At 42.2% G+C, this 20,974-nt stretch overlaps 1 protein-coding gene across 2 annotated transcripts in view; it reads right to left on the bottom strand.

Moving 5' to 3' along the window:
* LOC309884285 (uncharacterized protein) overlaps nucleotides 1–20,974 on the bottom strand; it is a 171,683-nt gene that overhangs the window by 17,135 nt on the left and 133,574 nt on the right. For both annotated transcript variants that reach the window (XM_082773098.1, XM_082773099.1), the window contains exons 4-6: nucleotides 10,957–11,170; nucleotides 6,352–6,525; nucleotides 3,767–3,847 (exon numbers count right to left, since the gene is read on the bottom strand). In XM_082773098.1, coding sequence (XP_082629224.1) covers nucleotides 3,767–3,847; nucleotides 6,352–6,525; nucleotides 10,957–11,063 — 362 coding nt within the window. In that variant the 5' untranslated portion in view covers nucleotides 11,064–11,170. The remainder of the gene's footprint in view (nucleotides 1–3,766; nucleotides 3,848–6,351; nucleotides 6,526–10,956; nucleotides 11,171–20,974) is intronic.

Genomic DNA, 20,974 nt, shown 5'->3' with positions numbered 1-20,974 from the left:
AAAATATGGCAGAAACTCTGGGTGTTCAAAAGATGCTGCATGAGATGCACCCAGATGGGCCAAAATGAATCCTGGTTTCCTCCTCCTGTGCTGAAGGAGCCCATTCAGTGTGTCTGCTGGCCGGGGCTGGCAAGCCACTGCTCCAACGCATGGTGTTAGTACCTGGCTGGTGATCAAAGCACTCTTAGGCAACAACCCACTCCACATCAGCAGGAGCCGCTGCCAAGAACCAGGGACTTCTACGGGCTGGAAGGCAACTGATAAAGCAGACGCTGAGAAAAGCAATGATTCCTGCATTGGGCAATCTGAGTGCCACTAATGGCTACTGGAAAATGTTATTTTTATTTTAGTTCTGCAATTGCATAAGACGGGTCTGCTGAAGGCTCAGAGCGACACGGTGGTTGCACTGGGCTTTGCTGTTTGTTTTTTCTTTTCATAGCATTTTATTTAGATGAACAGATACTCCCACTTTACAGGGGAAAACCACTACTCCTTGGTACTTCTCTTCCTCTTTCTGTACCAAATATGGGTCAGCTGTGCCTTTCTCCAGAATTAGCTCCTGTGGATTTTGGCTTGCGGAGGATGAGGCACCTGGAATGGGTGAGCATGATGCAAACAAACCTGTTGCAATACAATCCTGTGCCTGGTTGCAGGGGATACAGTTCACAAGTGAGGCTGGCAGATTAGAAAGGGTTTGGCAAAAAAGACTAAAAGGCAGATCTCCATGGGGCAAAGAGGCTTTAAAAGAAGGAAGTGAGACCAACCAGCGCCTGGTTCTGGGAAGGCTATTGCAGGCTGTGGCAGTGATGGGAACTGTTTCCAACAGACACACTAGGGGCACTGAACTATTTTCTCACTGACCTCACGGTAACATGAAGTGAAAATTCTCCTCTGCTGGGTTTTGCCAAGTTTTTGAAGGCAAAGACTTATCCAATGGCTCCTGCTTTTGCATTAATTCACTAGCAGGTGCTCTTCTGCACGAGCCCTGCCAGAGCTTTATTACCAGAGGTACACTAACTATTAAACAGCCATAAGCTTACCCTGGTATTTACTGTAGGACTGTGCCTTTTTATTGCGCGCAGGGAGGGAACTCCCTTCTCAGCCCTCCAGGTGGTCCCTTCAGGGCAGGGTTGAGGCACTTTGGTGAGAAGGGGTGGGGTTGGGTGGGAGAGGCTTTCTTTGCTGCCCTACCTGTTCTGGGCATAAATTGAAATGATCAGTCTCTAAATCCTGCCAATTAGGCGTGCTTTACTGGCATTAGAGCCAGTTTACTGTGACAGGTAAAACTACAAGGTTTCTCTTAAAAAAAAAAAAAAAGAGAGAGAAAAAAAAAAGGCAAAATCCTGCTTTAACCAGGGGTAGCAGAGGGTAGCAGCAGGTTGGTACCCAGCCATCCCGAGACAGGCAGGAGCAGGGCAGCATTCTCCAGCACAGGGCAGCTCAGGGACAAACGCCCCGTAACGTGTCTGTGTCCCCTCCTCCAGCAGCGACTGCATCTCAGGGAGCCCACGGAGCAGGGGGACGCAGCTGGCAGCCCTCGGCAGAACCCCTCCTCTGCAATAGCTCCTCTTAGGCATTCAGTGCAGGATTAGAGGTGGGAAAAAAAATACTGGCAATCCTTTCCTATGCTCCACCTGCCAACAAAGCTCCACCTACATGGGAGAGCAAAACGAGGTGCCTTTTACGAGACTGTGAAACTGCTAATCAAGGTAGTAGCTGCGCTCTCAGGGTAGTGCCTTCCTAATCTCCTGATCAACAGATTCCTATAAGGAAGATGGCAATATAGACCTCTTGGGCTTATTAATTCCTGGTTTCTGCACACCGAGGCAAACACTGTTCTGTTCTTTGCAGGCTGCTCCCATTTGGAGGGTTATTTTGCTTACTCCAATGTCCAGAAATTACAGGGTTGGTTTTCTTCCTCAAGGAAAAGATATCTTTGCAGGAAGTGCTTCTGCCTGTGGATCTGTGGCAGAAGCTGGCTTCATCCTCATGTGCAGTCAGAGAAGAGGAGGGTGAGGACCACCTCCCAGCAGCCCCATATTCCTTCCTTATTCTCACCATTTAGCACTTAGGCTCTGCTGGTGTAAAACAAGGATTTCAGACACCAGCGTTTCAGGCGTTTCAGGCCGTTGCATCCCTTGCTTCAAAACAGGCTTTATGCTGAGAAGGGTTTCTCATTGGCACTTGGGTAGGAAGTGGAAAAATGGCAAAATTAATTATCCACGTCAAATACATTTAATACTGCATAAAACTCGCCTGGGAGGAATGCTGCCTTTTACTCTCATGTCCTGGTAACTCTGACTGACTCTGCCTCCTGCATCCACAGCTCGTCAACATCCACAGTTGTTTGTAACCAAATCACTTGTGCACAAATTTAGGACAGAAAAGCCCATTGCTACCAGCATTATAAATGCAGTGTGAGGTTCTTCCCTCTGAGAGTTGCCACAATGTCTTGAGGGGAGGAAAGGGGTAAAAGTGAGCTCCAAATAAGCACTTCACAGAACTTACACTCTGAGCTAATCTGAGTCCTCGTCCAGCCTCCCCGCAGGGACTGAGCATTAGCTTGGGATCTCCGGAGGGTTTTGGTCTCACTACACAGCCAAGCAAGCTGGGGGACCCTGGTGTGGTACAGGGGCACGCTGCACTGGTCCTGTGCTTCATGTTATACCCAGGTAGCTGCTTTTCAGCCTCCGCTGCTCTGCCCCATATAACTAGGCAGGAATGATGGCCTACTGAGTCTGGAAAAAAGAAAGTATAGTCCTGTCTCTGGCATTGTTTCAAACTTGCTTTTTTGGACAAGCTACCTCACCCTTCAACGCTTCACTTCTTTATTCCGCAGAAAGAAAGACACTTCCTGGATGTGAGAGAACAGAGGTGGATGTTTCAGGTGTTATTTGTTTAAAGAAGTGTGAAATACGAGATAAGAGACATCAATAACGCCACGTATCAATTACTTAGTCTGTATTAAATGCTAAAAATGAAAATGAGTTCACCAGGGAAAGCCTTCAGTTATTTTTATAGTGTACACTCTTTAGGACAGTCTTCTGGTGAAAATGACTGGAAGCACAATTGTCCCTGACTCCAAACACTCTCCAGGCAGCAGCATGACCACACCGAATTTGGCTCATTATGTATGTAAAATAGGCAGATGCTATTAGAAAGTAATTTTTCTGACTCGTAGAGTACAGAAGCCTATCCCTCATGATGAAATCCTCTGCAGGGGCCATATTTTCATCATGCCTCATGCTTTTTAAGGTATTTGAAATGATCCTAAAGTTGGGTACTATCTTCCTTTTCCTCTCCTGGAACCCGAGCTCTGTGTTCACAGAATTTCTCTGACTCCTCAGCATTTTCCTTTCAAACTCCCTTCCCCTTGACAGTATGTAATTCCTGATATTGGTGGGTATGTCTGCAGTTTTACTAAGTATGTAATAACATGCTACTCAGGGACAACATGTCATGATAATAAATTGTTGATGTAATTAGGTCTGACTCATCAATCAACATGGAAAAGGACAGAATGGACTTCATAAAAGCACCTTTAAGAGACTGATGGAAATGTTTAAAGAATGAAGAAATTACCAGTGTTTTGTATTGTTAAGTATTTTGCAGAGCAGAAAATTAATCAGCACTGAGGAGAACACACTCCTCTGGAATGCCCATGTGTGGCCCATTCCATCCCGTTTTGCCCTCTGAGTCATCCCTTCAGAGCTTCCTTTCCGTGCAAACAGGAGCAGTCACAGTGGGATCAAGTTTAGTGACTTACCCGTGTGAGCAAGCAGCTGTGCAGGGAAGACAGGCCCATCTTGAGCCGGGTCCAACAGCAAAAGCTGACGAAATAACTTTTCTGTGCAAAAAAAAATCACCTTGTTGCATATTATTATTTTTACATTATTTACTTTTCGCTTTAGGAATGTTCTTATTTTAGATGAAATGCTAAAAATGTGTCTCCAGCAAGCTTTATAAATCCAAATTCCATGTATATCCCAGACTGATGACCTGAGAAATCTGGCATTTATACCTGGGGCCTTCCTGCGTGAAGCGAACATGCATTTCCAAGATGTATGTGAAACAGAAATAACAAAATAGTGCTTGGCATGCTCAAAGCCTAAAACTGCACAAGCAAGTTACCAAGGCCAAACCCAGCTCTGTCCAAGTCTAGGCGAAAGGTCACCCACGAATTAGGAAGCAAACTATTGAGTTAACAGCGTTGCAGCAACAGAATAAACTCTCACCGATTGACTAAGACAGTGGGATATCACCCCTAGCTATTGGCAATCGTCTTCTCATAATTAACCTTTATTAAGGTGGTCATCTCCAAACTAAACAAATGCAAAGTTTGGTTACTAATATAAAAGACATCAATTAGATTTATATAAGGGTATTGCAAAATATTAAATAATAAAAGCTGCTACCAAACAACAGCAGGAAAATTCATAACCCCACAGCACGTTTGCTTCTCAAATAGACTAGGCCTGACTATTTTCAGGAAATTACCTTTTGAGTGGTGACAATACTTGCCCTGTGCACTTGATGTGGGAGATAGGGGGTACTGCTGGCACACTGTCTACCTAAACCTGACAGCAAGACTAAGGTTGGCACTTAAATGCATGAATCACCAACTACTGAAATTTAAAAGCTTGCATATGCAAATCACTAATTAAACACATTAACATAGTCAGTTACCCAAACTGTAATCTTAAATCGTATCTCTGAGTTAGGCATGCAATCACACACCCATTCTGCAGATTTGCATTCGTGAGAATGGTTTCCTGAGAGCTAGGTCCAGAAACCAGTCTAATAACCAATTTTTACCTCCTGTAGTTCCAGGAAGGAAAAAGAAGAGTAAAAGCATGCTGAGTGGCTTCTTCTCCTAAAAAGTAATGGGGAATTGTACATAATCAGGAACTGATGTGGACAGATTACGAGGGCTAGATGGCGAGTTGTGTGTGCGCGTATTTAATCTAATGCCCATCTTTGTGACTCCTTCAACCCGGGCAGCGTGGCATTTCCCTCTATTAGCAAATACTCAGACACAGGAAAAGCCTATCTGCCAGATTTTGACTTTATTTACATTGAATTACCTGAGATTAGAATCTGAAACTAGAAACTTTCTTTATACAGTTACAAATAGCTATATTATGCAGTTTTAAGGGGTTAAGAAAAGGAGGAAATCATAACCACAGAAGTCATAAAGGCAACTTATCCCAAGCCAAATAGTTTTGTTTCTAACGCAGGGCTTTAATTATAACATGTCATATAATGATGACATAGTGCTATAATAGGCAAATATAATGCATTAATCTGATATTATATTTTGGCTTTAACAATAGGTGCAGCGAACCAGCCTTAGTGGATAACTCATTCAGAACCTATCTGCACACTCCACCTAGATACTTATCTGCCTCTTTAATTAAGTGGAGGGAAACTTCTTGAGGCCATACCCATAAAGCCAGTCTCTGATGATAGCAGAGTTACTGGAAGCCTTTGGTAATCGCTTACACCCACGTATTGTGGTTAGCTTCCAACTTTGGCTCTTTCCTTCTTGCTTTGGAACCAACTATTTATCCCCTAGTGTAAATCCCCATGTTTTTGTACCAAAAGCGGTACAAAGGACCCCCAGAGGGTTTTTTTTGAGTGTATCAGCATACTGCTATTGGCCTCCTCAGGACTGAACCGGCTTCCTAGTTGCAGCAGTGAAATAAAGAGCTTTGGCCATTTTTTCACTTACCAGTGTATTTCTTGAAACGGTAGCAACAAACTGCATCAGTGAACACACACAGTAGAGCCAGTGTCACCCTTCCAAAATGCAAGTGCCCCAGACTGTCCTCAGTGTGCGCCCATGGCAATCAGAGAGCCTACAGCAGGTGACTTCAGTGAAAGCAAGACTGGGTCTCATGGGACAAAATTATCTCTCCTGAGTCCATGGGTCCTGTGTAACTCTGTGGACATTAAAAAACACCTTTTTTCCTTCTCCAAGTTCAAGCTGTATGTAGGATCCACATGCTAAGCTAAAAATAAAACCTTAGCTAATATATTAGTTTGGAGAAGGTGGTTCTCTGAGATGCAGTGCTTGCTCTCTACTAGGAATTTTTGAGAGCCGTATCCTGCTCTGAGGCAGTAATATACGGAAATCATGAAGACCAAGCAGGTAAACAGCATCTGAAGAAAGCACAGAGACAGCAATCTGGAGGCCGTGTGAGATAATTTTCTGATGTAACAGCAGTGTAACAACAAGTACTATAGTCCTCATATCAAAATAAAGACAGCTGACATGAGGTTCTTACATTTCAGTACTAGCTAAGCAAGCCACACAGGATGAGCACAACTAAAATGGCTCCAACTGCTTACCGCCTCTTTTCCTTTTTCTCTCCTTCTGCTGCGCACTTCCTTGCTCTCCTCCGATCCTTGCCAGTATGAAAGGCTCTGCTAATGACCTCTGAGCAGATCATGTTGAGAATGTCACTACAGAGCTTCTTAATCTTATGGTGGCGCCTAGATAATATGGTGATGGGTACTGAAATGCTGAAAAACAGACAGACAGATAGCTAGATAAGATTAGATATATAAGTAATTTAGTCAGTCATCATACAGAGCAGCTGACATAAGTTCATTTGTAAAGCCAACTGCTAAAATTGCTTTAGAAGTCCGTATATTTTAATTCTGTTGAAAGACAGACCTTTGATCTGAATTGTTTTGGTGGCATGTACATTATTTGAATGGAACCTCACCTGACCAGGTAATACCAGACCGGTCATTCCTGGCATACTATTGTCATAGGACAACAGTGTACATGCAAATCCATACCTACCGATAGCTCAGGGGCAGACAGATAACCGAGCATCATGGAACAGATACAGACTGAAAGCATGATCACCACCTTGTGCTGATATGCAGAATGAATCATGGCTAATAAAAGGCTCAAACAGCCATATATATGACTAAAGGTAACCCCAACACACTTTTAAATTAAGCATGTCCAGAAAATAAAAGGAGAGAAATTAATAGATAAGTCTTATTGCTTCTCTTTCTCATCAATATTTATTAATTTGTACTGGGGGAGATGGAGAAGAGAGAGAAATAAAACAGAGCTGCCAGACAGATTCACTGTTGTTTACAGGCAGTTTTATATCCCAGCTCTCAGGTACTACCAAAACACTCGGAAGTTTGTGCTGCATTCTTTGCAGGAAGAGTTATTTGCATTCACGTGTTTTTATTTTTATATTTAATTCAACATTAAAAAGCTCAAAGATACTTCCTAGGGCAGTTTATTTTTGAAGTGGATTATTTGTTTTAGCTCCACATCTGAAGCCACACTAGTATTCCCGAGTACGGAAGGGGTAAGACGGTTAATATAAAAGTGCAGAGTTCATTAGTCCATGTGTTCCTCTGAGTGGCATTTAGCCCAGCGCAGACACTTTGCACTGCTAAGTCCCACTAAAGCACAAACTGCTAAGTGCACGGATGAACCACAGATAAATGGTTGCATGTCTTAATTAGTGATGGATGAAGCTCTCAGAAGATTCTGTGGTTTAATTAGAATAAGCATTCAAAAAGTTCAAATGCTAATCCGAGCCTCTTTAGTTTATAATGATGGAAGTCACTCTCTAGAGCAGCTTACTCATTCCATTTTTAATATATCCTGACTGCAGTTGGGTTTGAACCGCTGCACAAACAGCAGCTGTCACGAAAAGCAGATCCCCTCCAACAATCCCACTTGAAATCACTAATTGCAGATGTGCAGAAAAATCAAACGACTGAATAGCAGTCTCCAGACAGCGCTTGCCACAGTCTTATGTCCTTCTGTGACACTTCACTTTTGCATGTTCTTGGCTCTAAGGCTTGGATTAATCGTGCTTAACTGTTAGAATCCCTGTTTCCTTAATGTCTCAGAAACTCAATCTCTTTTTAAAGCTATATGGCTCTTGACAGTGACTGCAGTGAAGGAGCTAGACTCCTAATTTGAGCATCTCATTTATTTGCCTGAACTTTGGAAGGATCAAGGTCCAGCTCTGTTGTGAAATGCCTGATGTTACGGTATCTCCTGACCGGTACCCTGCCCCATGGCTAGTCCATTATGGGTCATTTCAAGTCAGCTCTGCTGCACGCTGGTGCTTTATAGTGGACTGAAATGCAGGAGACTTGATTTTCTAGAAGGTTGATTTTCTAAATAGAAGTGTTCTCATACAATATCCTAGAGCCCGATTCCCCACCGCCTTACAGCTGTGTCCAAACCCATGGGACTCAGAACAAGTCCACAGGGTGTGTAAAACCCTGTCTAGCACATCTGGAAGTGCCAGGCTCCCAGTCTGCATAATTTAAAAGCAATGGAAGATTGGGCCAGCAGTTACAATTGTACTTATATAATGTCTGCATAAGCAAATATTGGACTTGTTACGCATATGCAAAGAGTTGCCCAGCCAGCACATAAATGGAGAAGGTATGTATTTCCTTTGCACACTACATGCCAAATGTGTGCAAATCAAACACAAAAGTATCCCACCCATTGAGGCAAATACTTAAAAATAGGTATCTAAAAGTATTACACAGTAAAGCACTAAAGAACATAGTTTAATTTTCAAAATTGCTGAGCAACAAGCAATTCTTGTTTTTTGAGAATCAGACCCCTTACACACTTCCGTTTGGTTTTAGAACGTGATTTTATATACCTATTTTTTGAGAAATACTGGCCAAATTGCTAGCTGTCAGCTGGAGTCTTTATCGGGAAATCTGTAACTGAACATTCCAGGCCAAGATGCATAGAAAACAAAAAACTGTGTAGAAACTTACACAGTATGCTGTTGGTTATACTGGAAACAGTAAAAAGAATTAAAAAAAAAAAAAAAGTGCTATTAGAAAGCTCAGTTCAGGAAAAGGGAAAGAAATGTACTTTTGTGTTTGTACTGATAACAGTAATCCTTCTTACAACATTCTGCACTTTTAAAACTTTGAATGAATAACTGTAGCTAATGAATAATTGTACCTTTAAATAAAATCTTAATTGCTAAACAAAAGAATAATAAAGAAAAGTGAATACTTTTTTTTTTCTTTTCAAAGCTTAGAAAAGTTTAGGTCGGAGTTTTGGGTGAAGGTTTGGTTGCTGCTTTTTCCCCTTTTATCTGAAACAGCTTACTCAGACCTAATCTTCATCATCTAAACCACATGATTAACACACAAAATAACTTTGGAGCAAGCCAGGTCCAAGCAGGAAGCTGCAAGTACTATCATGTCTTCGTGATATTAGCCAGCAAAATAACTGTGGTTTCTTCAGGTTTTTTTTTGTTATTATTATTATTTTTAATTCTCTACATTTATGTTTTCCTTGAAAGGGGCATGTGTGTGTGTGTGTGTGTGTTTTCCTTTCTTCTTTGTGGTGGAAACTTTCAGATTTCCAATCTCATTCCCAAAGGGAATGTTTATTCTCCTAGACAATGCCCACAAGACCGGGGCAGGCCTGGACCCTTACACAAAATAGCTAAGAACGTCTCTGACTTTGCTTGTGTTTGTCAGTCAAAAGCACTGTTCAGCCAGATATCACCACTCCCCTCTGGTCAAATTTAAAAGAAAGTAGTTATGACTGTACCATACAAGGGGACTGGTCCTGCTGGTGTGTATGAGGCTTGTTCAGAACATTCCATTTGATTTGGCTGGCCTGAGAAAATGGAGGCTCCTTTACTTCTTTCAGGATCCCAACAGGTTTTAGGTGGGAACTATGTACTAAGCTGCTCAGATCACAGCAGTTCTGGGCATGTCTAGACATAAAATTGCTGGTACTGGAAGAAATGTTATCCTGAGCAGGGAGGAACCTACCGAGTTGTAGGTGCTTAAGTCTTCTTTTGCATCTGGCCCTAACTTGCAAGAGAGGAAGAGCCAAATGCTCAAAGGCAGCTTCCATTTTACAGCTTTAAATTATGCAAAAAAATACAGTCTTGATAATTTTGCACCTGCATTTGTATTGGAGGTGAGGGAGAGCCTGACCAGGCAGGGACAGGCTCTAATTCTCTGCCCTTTCTCTGCGCTGTGAATTCAGACAGGCCTTATCCCAGCAGAAATCACAGTCCCCATGTGTGTCGTGTCATACACTCCTATGCTAAGCTCCGCGGTTGGTACGCTGGATGCTTGTTGGGCAATGGCATGGAGAAGGCTGGTTTCCTTGGAACATTTTCTGTTCATTGTAATGTCCCTTCCCAGCATTTCACAAACCACCACAAAGACAACGACAAAATAGGGGAGGAAAACCTTCTTAAAATGAATTGTGTTTCTCTTCCCTCGCTATCCCAACAGCCTTGGCAGGCTCATAGGAGCCAGGCAGAGCTGGTCTCTACTGGATGTTGCTCTTTGCACAATTTTATGATAATCTGGGGGAGTTTGTGTGATCAAATGGTGAAAGCACAAGGAGGGAAGTGAGGACTCTGAGACTGCTTTCCTGGTTCCGCCACCAAGATCCCGTTTCTCTTGGGATGGCATACATAAACTCTCCTGGTTGTTCCATTGGCATGAACCTGGCTTTATGTATGTGCTATTTCTGCTATTTCTAGGACTATCTGAGGTTCAAATCAAAACAATGGCAAAATGTTCCAATTTATCTGCAAAACGAATTACAAACCTAACTATGACCTCTCTGTTCTGATTCAGAGCCTATTAAAGACAGTGCAAAGACATCTACTGACTCCAGTGTACTTTGGATTACTATGTAGGCTCTTGATCAGATGGAAAAGAGACAGAAGGACACCAGAACTCAAGGAAGGGATGGGAGAACTATGATATATATTACTGGGAAGTAAAAATACCCTCAAGGGATGCTGGAAGCAAGACTTCTGCCAAGGCTTGGCTAGAATACACAAGTTTAGAGACCCAGCTATTGCAGCTTCTTGGCTCATCCTAGAAAGAAAACAGCTTCCTGTCTTAACCTCTTAATGTGAGCTCAATATTTGTAATTTACAGTGCATTTCATACCTGAAAGAACAACTCCGTTCTGTTCTCATGGCAAAATTCCTAATGATTCCACTGTGAGCATAGCATAGCTCACATCTTCTTATTTGCTGCTGTTGGATCTTTTTCATGTCCTTCCACCCTGCGATGGCTGCAGGTATTCTCTGCTCTTACACTCATTTTTAGTCTCTGTTTCTTTGACACAGGTAACAGTTGTAAACTCCAAAGATCACTGTTTCTGTAGCAACAAAGAGAGAAAAAGAGGAAATTAATTCAGTCTTCTGCATTCATTCAAAACATCTGCTTATAATGACGAGGTGTTTTCTCCTTGCTTTTCATCATATGCCCCACAAGTTCAGCTGTTCTCAGACGGGACTACTGGAGGAGAACAGAGCAGCTGGACAGTCCCAGCAGCCACACTTGCAGAAGTATCCTGTAGAAGTAGCATGTGATCATCCCAAAATACAAATTAAAAAAGGAAGAAAAAAAAGAACTAAAAATATATTACTGTTTTTGAAAATGAAATCTCATGATTTCACCATTACTATTTCAGTACTACAGTTTCAAAGTAGCATTAGCTTTGTCATCCTTCTTTAAGAATCTGTTTATCTGAGACTGGTGCTCCAAACTGCTCTCTATGCCTTTGAAAATCCTCTTTCAAATTTACAAAGTTGTTCCAAAGAAGTGGCATGCTATACATAACACCAGGAAAGTTTCTCTAAGAACAGATTTTTCCTAGATTATTTCAAAGTCTTTTATTGAAATGAAAAGTGCAAAGATGAATAACTATGATCCACAAATGACCAGGTGAACCCAAGTCCATCTGCTCTCATGGTGCAAAATAAGGGAGGTGAACAAAATGAGCACTGATTATATAAGGAGATGCTTTGGGTTGTGATCAGAGACGGCTCTTTCTTCTAAAAACATATTAAATTTGATTCACTCGCAGCACTGACAAAAAAGATGTTTTGGTTCATACGGAAATGGTTTGATTCAAATATTTAATTTTGCTTTAAGGGTTTCCAAAAATATAATTAAGCACTAAACTAAAATGGAAACTTTGAATCCCAAAGCTAAAATGTTTTACTTTTTAGAAAATGCTAAAATTATATAATTTGATTTGTTTGGAATCTGAGGGTGATATAACTAAAACAATCAGTTGAAACTGGCTTTAGTTCGCAAAGCATTTCAATTTTCCTGTATTTTAACATTTTGGCTAAGATTATCAGATGACAATTTATAGGAGGATGTTATTGTGAAGAAATAACATGCTGTCAGGATCAGCAGTTTAGTATTACCTAATACAGATCTACAATGGCGGTTTACTGGATAATTTTATTAATGATATTTACAGACCTCTCAGCTGAAAGGCAGAGTAGTTACAGTAAGGAGTAAGTCATGGTTAGCTTTTAGGATATTAGCTATGGCAATACTACACCTCAACAAATCTGTGAGTGCCACTTGACACACCATGCACATTTGTAATGGCACAGAAAATAAGTACAATAATTAAAACAATGGTTCTTTTCCCTCAACGTTTTCTTTTGACCCGTGTCTTCCTCAAAATGAATCCAAGGCAGGTTAACTGACTGCTTATCCACATAACATTTAAGCAACATATTTAATACAGTTGCAGTTCATACTTTAAATTCAAACATAACATCGATCCAACAATTTTTGGCAAATAAAAGGTAGCAATGGAGTGTCAAGAATCCAAGGACACTCCAATCTAATTTAAATGGTGTTGCTCTCCAAAGCTGGCAGCAAGGAGTGCATCTTTTTAAAATGTTTCTAGTAGAAGCTGATGTTTATGATTGCTCTCAGCTTGGCAAGAAAAACACTCTTCTAAACATTTACATTTCGCATTCTTTGGGACTGTTGAAAAATGTTGGCTTGCAGTTCTCCACACTGCAGAGAGCTTGTGAGGAATGTTATAGTAGAACATTAATAGCCATGTACTTTTCTTTTTCTTTGATTTACTGTGTGGCAGCTTTTATTCTAGTTGTGTTCTTAATGTTGTCTCTCCCAGTTTTAGTTTCACTCCAACAATATGAGCCTAGGTTTATTTATTTAGCTAATAAAAACAAAGTCAATTCATTTATTAATAATACTTCGTACTAATGTCCCAGTCACCATTTGGAGACTTTCCCATTTGGACATATTCACTCCATACTGTTGCAAAACCCCACAGCCGAGTCAGAAAGCCTTTTCCAGGAGAAGCAGCCCGTGAAGAAGGGGCCGGCATTGTTCCGTCCATCTGCCCAGACAATCAGGCCACGCTGTGGTTTGCCCACCACTGTGGCTGCAGTGTACAGACACCAACAAGAAAAGAAATAACATAACGCAGAACCCCTGCTCAGTTACTTTGGCTTCAAGGTATCTCCTCGAGGAACTGTTTTCTTTGTGTGGGACATTGGTGCCCAGGCCCCAGCGCAGGGCCCTGCTGAGCTCTCGCCAACAAGGCCTCAAAGCCAGCCGGCCTGGCGGCCTCTGCCTGCCTGCACACGCGTTTCCCAATCTGACCCAACCTAATAGCATGAGGAAAAAAACATTAGCATTGGCTTTATTTTTCACCGAGAGCACAGTTTTCAAAGCAGTGTTTTGAAAGTACAATTAAATCGCTGATTAGAGGCGCGTAAAGGCACTCAACGTGTTCCCCATTCCGTAAATCGCATACAGATCTGCATGAGTCTTACTGGCGCAGTTCAGTGAGTCGCTGAATTAGGACAGATGCACGGGATACGATGCAGCCCTAAATGCCGCCAACTCCCAGAAAGGTCACTGGAAGTTGATGGTACCTAGGAACTACAGGACTGATAAATACAAGAACATATCCACACGCACAGATTCATGTATGCAAATAATCTCACTGCAGTGTTGCAATCAGTGGGAGTCCTTGGGTTGGACTGCTCCTGTGGGCAAGCTCACTCATGGTCTGACCATCTGCAGAATCAGCCTCGGTGGTATGTGCTGCATGCCTGTGTACTACCAGTTTAATTCAGTTTCCTAAGGTGTTGTGGAGTCTGTCAAGGTACATGTGAGCCACAATCACAGCAGCATCAAGCCAGCTGCTTCAGGTCTGGGCCATTTTGCTGTCAGCTGAAGATGTGAGGCTTGATGACGTGGCTTGGTCTATGGAACTTGGATAAATAATAAAATGTGCAGTATGCCTTACTAGTACTACTACTACTACTACTACACTACTAGTAGTAATAGAGAAGTCAAGGCAAGGGAATTTTGCAAAATGTGAATAATTACAAACTACGTGTGTGAAAGTCTTAGTTGCTGTTCATAATTAGGCAATGAAACCGACTGAACACATAAAATGTCCTTCATCAGAGGAATTTGGGAAACTTAGTTTTACTAAAGTCTCATCAAAACGTGATGCCATGCCAGTACTATATGGAGCCCCCCTGCTGCAGCCATAATTTCCCTTGTCCACGTCGCTGTGGTAGCCTGGCTGTAGCAGCACTGAGCTCGCACGAGCTACACTGTTCTGCCTGGGCAGAAGGACACCGCTGCACAGCCAGCTGCCATTGCCTGGGAGAGCCAACCTAGCAGTGCTCCAGATGTCTACATTACACTCGCAGCAAGATGCAACAGTGACCTCAGTGTGTGTCTGCTTTGAACTTTTTGCAGTAGCCTGGAGCATCAAAGGCCAGATTCATAATATATCTATCTGCTTAGGCTGCTGGGAATGCAAACAGAAATTTTGGAAAATGGTGCCAAGTACCTGAATATCTATTTTCTGCTCCATTTTTTTCAGGGTACCTTAAATTTACAAGACGTAAATAATTTAAGAAGCAAAGTCCAACTTTCATAAGTGACCAAGAGTTTGTTTACATGGGGAGGAGCTCCTGGTGCACTGAGACAGGAATTATTTTGCCACATACATTGTATAATCTTCTAGCTGCTGTTACAGCAGTGCTGTTCCTGGTTGCTTTGGGCACACAGCAATGCACGCCTGCTCAGGCAGAGGCTGTCTCAGCACCGTGTCAGTGCCATGGCAAAAGGCTTGGGCCTTATGGCTGCTGGCAGCGTGAGATCAGCAGCACGCTCCCTCCGGCAGCCACCGGAGCTCAAAGTTAGCTGAGGGTCTATGTTGTTCAGGAAGGTCTTTTATTTGGGAGGATAAAAGCTGGGTCTTGCTGGCTTACATCACATTTGCTTGGGAATATTTGCAAACTCATGGAAACAAAAGACAATGTCTCTTGACAATTTTTTTAGTGTAATTCTGTGCAAGAATACGCTCATTGCAGAGTAAAAATGACCACACAAAGACTGACTCAAAACTAATTCCCTGTCAGCCTTTAGAAATTGGAAGTCCCATTTTAATGTTGAAGGCTCTTCAAAAAAAAAAAAAAAAAAAAAAAAAAAAAAAAAAAAAAAAAAAAAACAAACATGTTTTTGTTTAGCTTGTTTCTAGTGTGTACAGGCACCCAAAAGCCAAAGTCAGGGGAAGTTGGAGGTGCCCAATGCCAGTGGCCTCATTTCAAGACCAGCACCTCAAATCCAAATGAAGTTAACAGAAGCTTGAGGTGCTCAGTGACTCACCTGAAGGTAGATATTAAAAATTAAGCATGTTATTGTTGGAGGGTTTTGAAAATTATAGCCTAAGTGACAGTGTCAGAGCATAAAGCTGAGAAGTTCCTGTTCTCATAGATGAGTCCCCCCTGAGCAACTTGTTATCAATAACTAACCTATATGCACAATGTAGCACGTATAGGTCTCTATAGGAAACCACTAACACAGATCATAAGCTTAATAGAATCTGTGTATAACCAATGTTTGAATAACACTAATAACTCTGTACAAGGAAACCAAGGGAGCAGCTCAGAGTGGGTGGGAAGCAGTAGCCAGCAGGCTGGATAGGAGGAAAGGAGAAATAATAAGGCACCTCGCTCCCAGGAAAGGCCAGCAGGTGTATTTATAGAGGTCACACACCTTCTGGTCAATTAGGTCTAAACCCAGAGGAACCACTGGTAAAATATCCATTGCTGCTGGCTTTGGTAAAAGCCAATTAGAGATGCATTTATATTATAAAACTTAATTTCTAGGGAACAAAACTGTGGAGAACTTCAAAGAGTTGCTCCAAGAAGGATGGAGCATGATGTATATTCAGGACTGGGGCTAATGGATCCCAGTGCCTGAGCATGTGGACATTCTTTGAGATTCTGGGGAGGAGAGCCTAAAACACTAGCCTCTGGTTGCAAAATTTCAGCTAGAATTGGAATAATTTTCATTTTACTTGATTACTTCCTCCCAGTTTAATATCTAAATGTCTAATTTTAATTGTTACTAAATAAACTCCTGTTTTACTAAGAGGCTTAGCTGATGTTGGGGATAAGGTAAATGAGCAAAGCTCCGGCGTTACAATTCCATGGATATCACAGACTGTGGGTACCCCGAGAACATGAACCTCAGCGTGGTACAGGTGGGAGTACTTTCTGCCAGGCGGCAAAGAAGCAGTGAAGGAGCTGGTACTGCCGAGTGCAAGGCTAGGGAAAGCGGTCACTTCAGTAGGCACACACAGGATCCTTTCCGCGAGGCACAGAGACTCCCCATAGCTTCCCTAAGCCGTGGCGCTTTACAATGAGTAGACCAAAGTCATACCACGGTTTAGTGACAAAGCTGAAAAGAATCCAGATTGCCAGCTCCCTGTCCTAAATACCAAATGCAGGCCTGCCTTCTTCTCTAGGATAAAAGCATAAGGAAAAATATTCTAAAAGCTTTCAAGAAGCAGTGCGGATTGTGCTGTTAAAAGGAGGAAACATTATCAAAGGGTCAGAGAATTCCACAAAGTAGCACAACAGTTACTATTGCAAAACTCTGGGGGATCTCTTCTGTGGTATAGAGTTATTCAGCAACTCAGACTCACGGCAGTATTTCTTCGTCCTCCACAGTCATAAATTCTTTTGCCTGTTATGGCTAAGTTCAGTAAGCTCATCTGATTTGGCTTCAGAGAGAGCCAGACCTTGCCTAAAATTTAATATTTTTATTGTCCTTGCCGTAGAACATTTATGCTGTGTTTATCAGGTTCATTTCTTTCTTCATTAGAAGTTAATCACAGTGCCATTAGCACTGCTTTAATGTCATGAGAATCACACTCTGTAGGGTGCATCCTATGACTGCCTCAAAAATCTCTCCCTGTGGATATTTTGTCTCTGAAATAGTCTGGTTCCAACTATTCATCTTTGCCAAGAAGAACAATGTTACCAATTATTCCTACAGTGGAAAATAAATCAGAACAATCATTTGTTTTCTTGCAGTTGGTTGTACATATCCTTCACCAGGAGAAATTCAGCTGCGAGTTAGAAAAATTTCCTTTCAGCTTCCCAGCCTCTTCAGTCTGTGCAGGATTCACAGTATGCCTATGCATCCGATGAGTTATTTTACCTGGGAGGTAGGAATTGTTCCAAGTTCATACCTGCTCAAGATGTAATTCAGTTTTATGCAGGAGACTGGCATAAAGCCTATCTGCAAAAAATCTCCAGCACAGAAGAGCTAACAGTGACCCAGTAAAAGAAATCAAGAATTTGAAGGTGGTTTTGCAGAGAGAAAAGATCTGTCATTAGTGAAAAGAAATGAGGTGAAATTACTGAAAGAGCATTTCTGATCATGCAATCAAGGAACCGTGGAACAAAACTCCAGGGCACAGTGGGATCTGGGAGTGCTACCTTAGGGAGAAGGCACCACAGATACTTCCTCAGATAAGGGCATATCAAAACTCAGTGCCTGATCTCAGAAACCCAAACATTCATATTAAAAATACAATCAGTTCATATTCATGGATTGGGACATGAGTAGCTTTAGGACTTGGCTCTCATTTATTGCTTAAGCATGCAATTCATAAGAATAATTCAGATGTGCCATCACCACAAAGTATCAGAGATCTCAGCAGATGCATGCTGAGGTTATACAAACAGTTACCTTTCTGTGCGCACAGTTGCGAAAATCTGGTCCTAAACATTTATTATTATTTTTTGCATTTATTTTTGCTTTGCAGACTAATTGCAGAGGTGTTGTCCGAGGTGCTGAGTCCTCCTCGGGTCATTGTGGAGCCACAGCTGGAGGTGCTCCATGGCACTGAAAATAACATCCCTGGCTTAATCATCAACAAAGGCTTAGCACCAAGATTTTGCAGCTGGCATCCAATGAGCTCTGAGATAGCACTTGGAGTCCTAAGCAACCAGTAATACCTGTTTTTCTACAAAATTAATAAATGCAAGTGTTAACTGTTCTAAATTCACTTAAGAAACAATTCACCCGGAAAGATTTGTGGTTTTCATTAAAACAGAGAACATAAATAGAAGAGGAAATGGAAGGCCTGATGCTTGGCGTCCATTAAACCCCACAATTTGGCCAAGCTTTTGCAGGGCTCTCTGAGTATGCAATAAGGCAGTCAGCACACTGTCCTTGTAGCCTTTCAATCATTATAAAACACATTTAGGTACTTTCTTAGTGTGCAGCACGTTAGTGATTAACGAAGCAACTGCAGCCCACCAGCTGGATCCCACACTGAACAAGGCAGAGCAGAGCAGATAAGCAGCGCTGGGCTGCAAGGTGGGCATGAAGAGCAAAGGAAGCAACTCTGTTCTCAGCTAAGGCATTGACTTCAGTGTAACAAACCATGTTTTGCACTGAGTCTTGGTATTATTGCTGTTGTCTTATCCCAAATACAATAGCTGTCTGTCCTGTACTAGGTAGATCAGACCCTAAGCAGGACTGTTGTCTGACTGCTCGCTGCTGAACAATCCATTGCTCCTTCTGAAGTCCTGGCTGTAGGAGACAAAGGTGGATTCCCCTGGAAATTTGCCCAGGTCTAAATGTGAGTATGGAAAAGTGTCACTGCCTGTACTCGGGTTTGTGTTTAAACCCTCCCTCGTGTGCAGCTGCAAGATTTTTCACATTGAAACTGATGTGAGATTATTACATTAAAAGGATCTATTAAATGCCTTGGCATCATCTGGATACTGAATTATGGACTGACAAGTCTCAGAGACTGAAAAGCCTGGAAAATCATGCACTTGCCTCCAAAAAAATAAAGGAAATCCAGAAAGGACCAATAAGGGGAATGCAACTATTATGGTGTATAATATCTAGCAAAAATAACTCAGGGGGTAGATTGCATTCTGAACCTGGACCATGAGTAAGATTTCTCCAGGCCTCTCTGGTGGCCGAGACGTGTCACCCTCTCCATCCCTCACCAGTCTGTTGGGAAGCAGTTCCCGCTGGGAGGACACCACCTGCTGCCCACCGAGGCTGGCAGAGTCGAAGCAATGACACCGCTTTGTGCTGCTGTGGGACTGCAGGAAGCATCAACCAGCTGACCTCCATAAAAACTAATCGAGCGGCCCTGCTCAAAGCAGCGTGCGTCTTCCTGGAGCTGTGCATTGGGAAGGACTCCCTGAGTCACCCTCCTCCTTTGCATATCCCTTTGCATCTGAGCATTAACAGTCAGAAGCCATTGGAGCCAGCTAGAAAAGCCTCATGTTTGTGCTCTCCCATGCAAATATCTCTTCTCCCTATATATTAGTTACTGTGTGTGGGTTTTCTCTCTCACTCTCTCTTGCCATGTGTGTGGGAGTTGATGGCATCAGCTTTATGAAATCTCAACACATGCCAAGAACAGCTGGAGAAGTTGAAACAAGTTCTGGGTGAGGTGAGTTTCATGGGCTGGGCAGGGACTGAAATTAGCAAAGGTGCTGTGGCTGCTTGCCATCCGGGGAGCATCACATGGAGCATGTGGGCTCTGCCTGCTCCACGAGCAGATTCCCCGTGGAAAAAAGGATTTGATTTGATTTAGATAATGAAGATGGCAGAGATAGTTGAATTAGAAGAATTTGTTCACCAGGACAGACCATCTCTGCAGCTCTTCCGTGCCTGGTTCATTATGTAAATATAACAATTTCATCATGAGTCTGAGGTAATTAATATCTTTAGCCAGCATGTAGCACTCTTCATCTTCAGAATGCTTTACTAACATTAATAATTAATCACCACAGCACTCTGGGAAGGTTATCACCTCAATCAATGGGTAAACTGAGGCACGGGGTATCACAGCCTGCCAGTGGCAGTACTCTTTACTTCTTGTGTCCCAGCCTAGTGCTCTGTGTGTTATAGAACGTGGCCAGGCTGCCTGATAAGCTTTATGATAAGAAGGAACGAGCCAAAAGGGCACTCCAGAATGGATGAAAGAAAGCTCCCTGCACAGAGCAGAGCTTCTTCATTGCTGGCTGCTCCCATGAGGTCTCTGTGTCCCCAAAGCCAAGACGTCTGTCCTCCCCTCAATATCTACAAGATATTTCTGTTCATCTCTTTTCATGTTCCCTTCAGCAGCCCAACATTATTCCTGGCATAATAGATAAGGTCTGCTTAGCTATGACTCAGGTATTTACATCTTCTTTTCTAGATAATTTTAGAATATAAAGACCCAATGAAATGTCTGATGAATTTCAGTGTTATAAATCAGTCCACTGAATAACCAGCATTTGCTTTTGAAGCACTTTATAGATCCATCTCAGAAGAATTTGCAGGTTTTGCCTCAATCTCTTATAGAGGGACATTTGAATCTGCTTCAATGTTTGGTCTTAAGCTGTTGATTTTCTTTAATCAAGTCTTGCTTAAGCTAGTAAACACAGCTTTTACCTTATCAGTTTCTGCCATTAGTTCCATCTGGACATCTGCACCAGGTCAGACGTTATTGCTTAGGTATGTTATTCCCTGACAAACCTGGGGAGAATTGTGAAAGAAGTGACCTTCCCACCCAATTCAGAAAATGGAACTTCAGTGCATCTTACTAAGGACAGAAACTCGCACAGCAACCCTGAAAGAAGAGTCTGCCTGTCTTGAAGCTTCGCAAGAAGGATCTGTCAAATGTGGCAGGCTGTCATTAAAAACAATTAAACTAATCAAAAATCCCTTTTCTCTTATTTCTGCCTAGTCAGGTGAATATTAAATACTAGATTTTCCAGGGGCACTGGGAAGAAGAGGAAATCGGCATCTGTGTTTCCATTCAAACATGTATATGAAGGAGCAAGTA

Source organism: Aythya marila, assembly GCF_965140915.1.
Source record: "Aythya marila genome assembly, chromosome: 16".
Lineage (NCBI taxonomy): Eukaryota > Metazoa > Chordata > Aves > Anseriformes > Anatidae > Aythya > Aythya marila.
The sequence above is the reverse complement of the archived record's forward strand: the minus strand, read 5'-3'. Positions and strand labels throughout refer to the sequence as shown.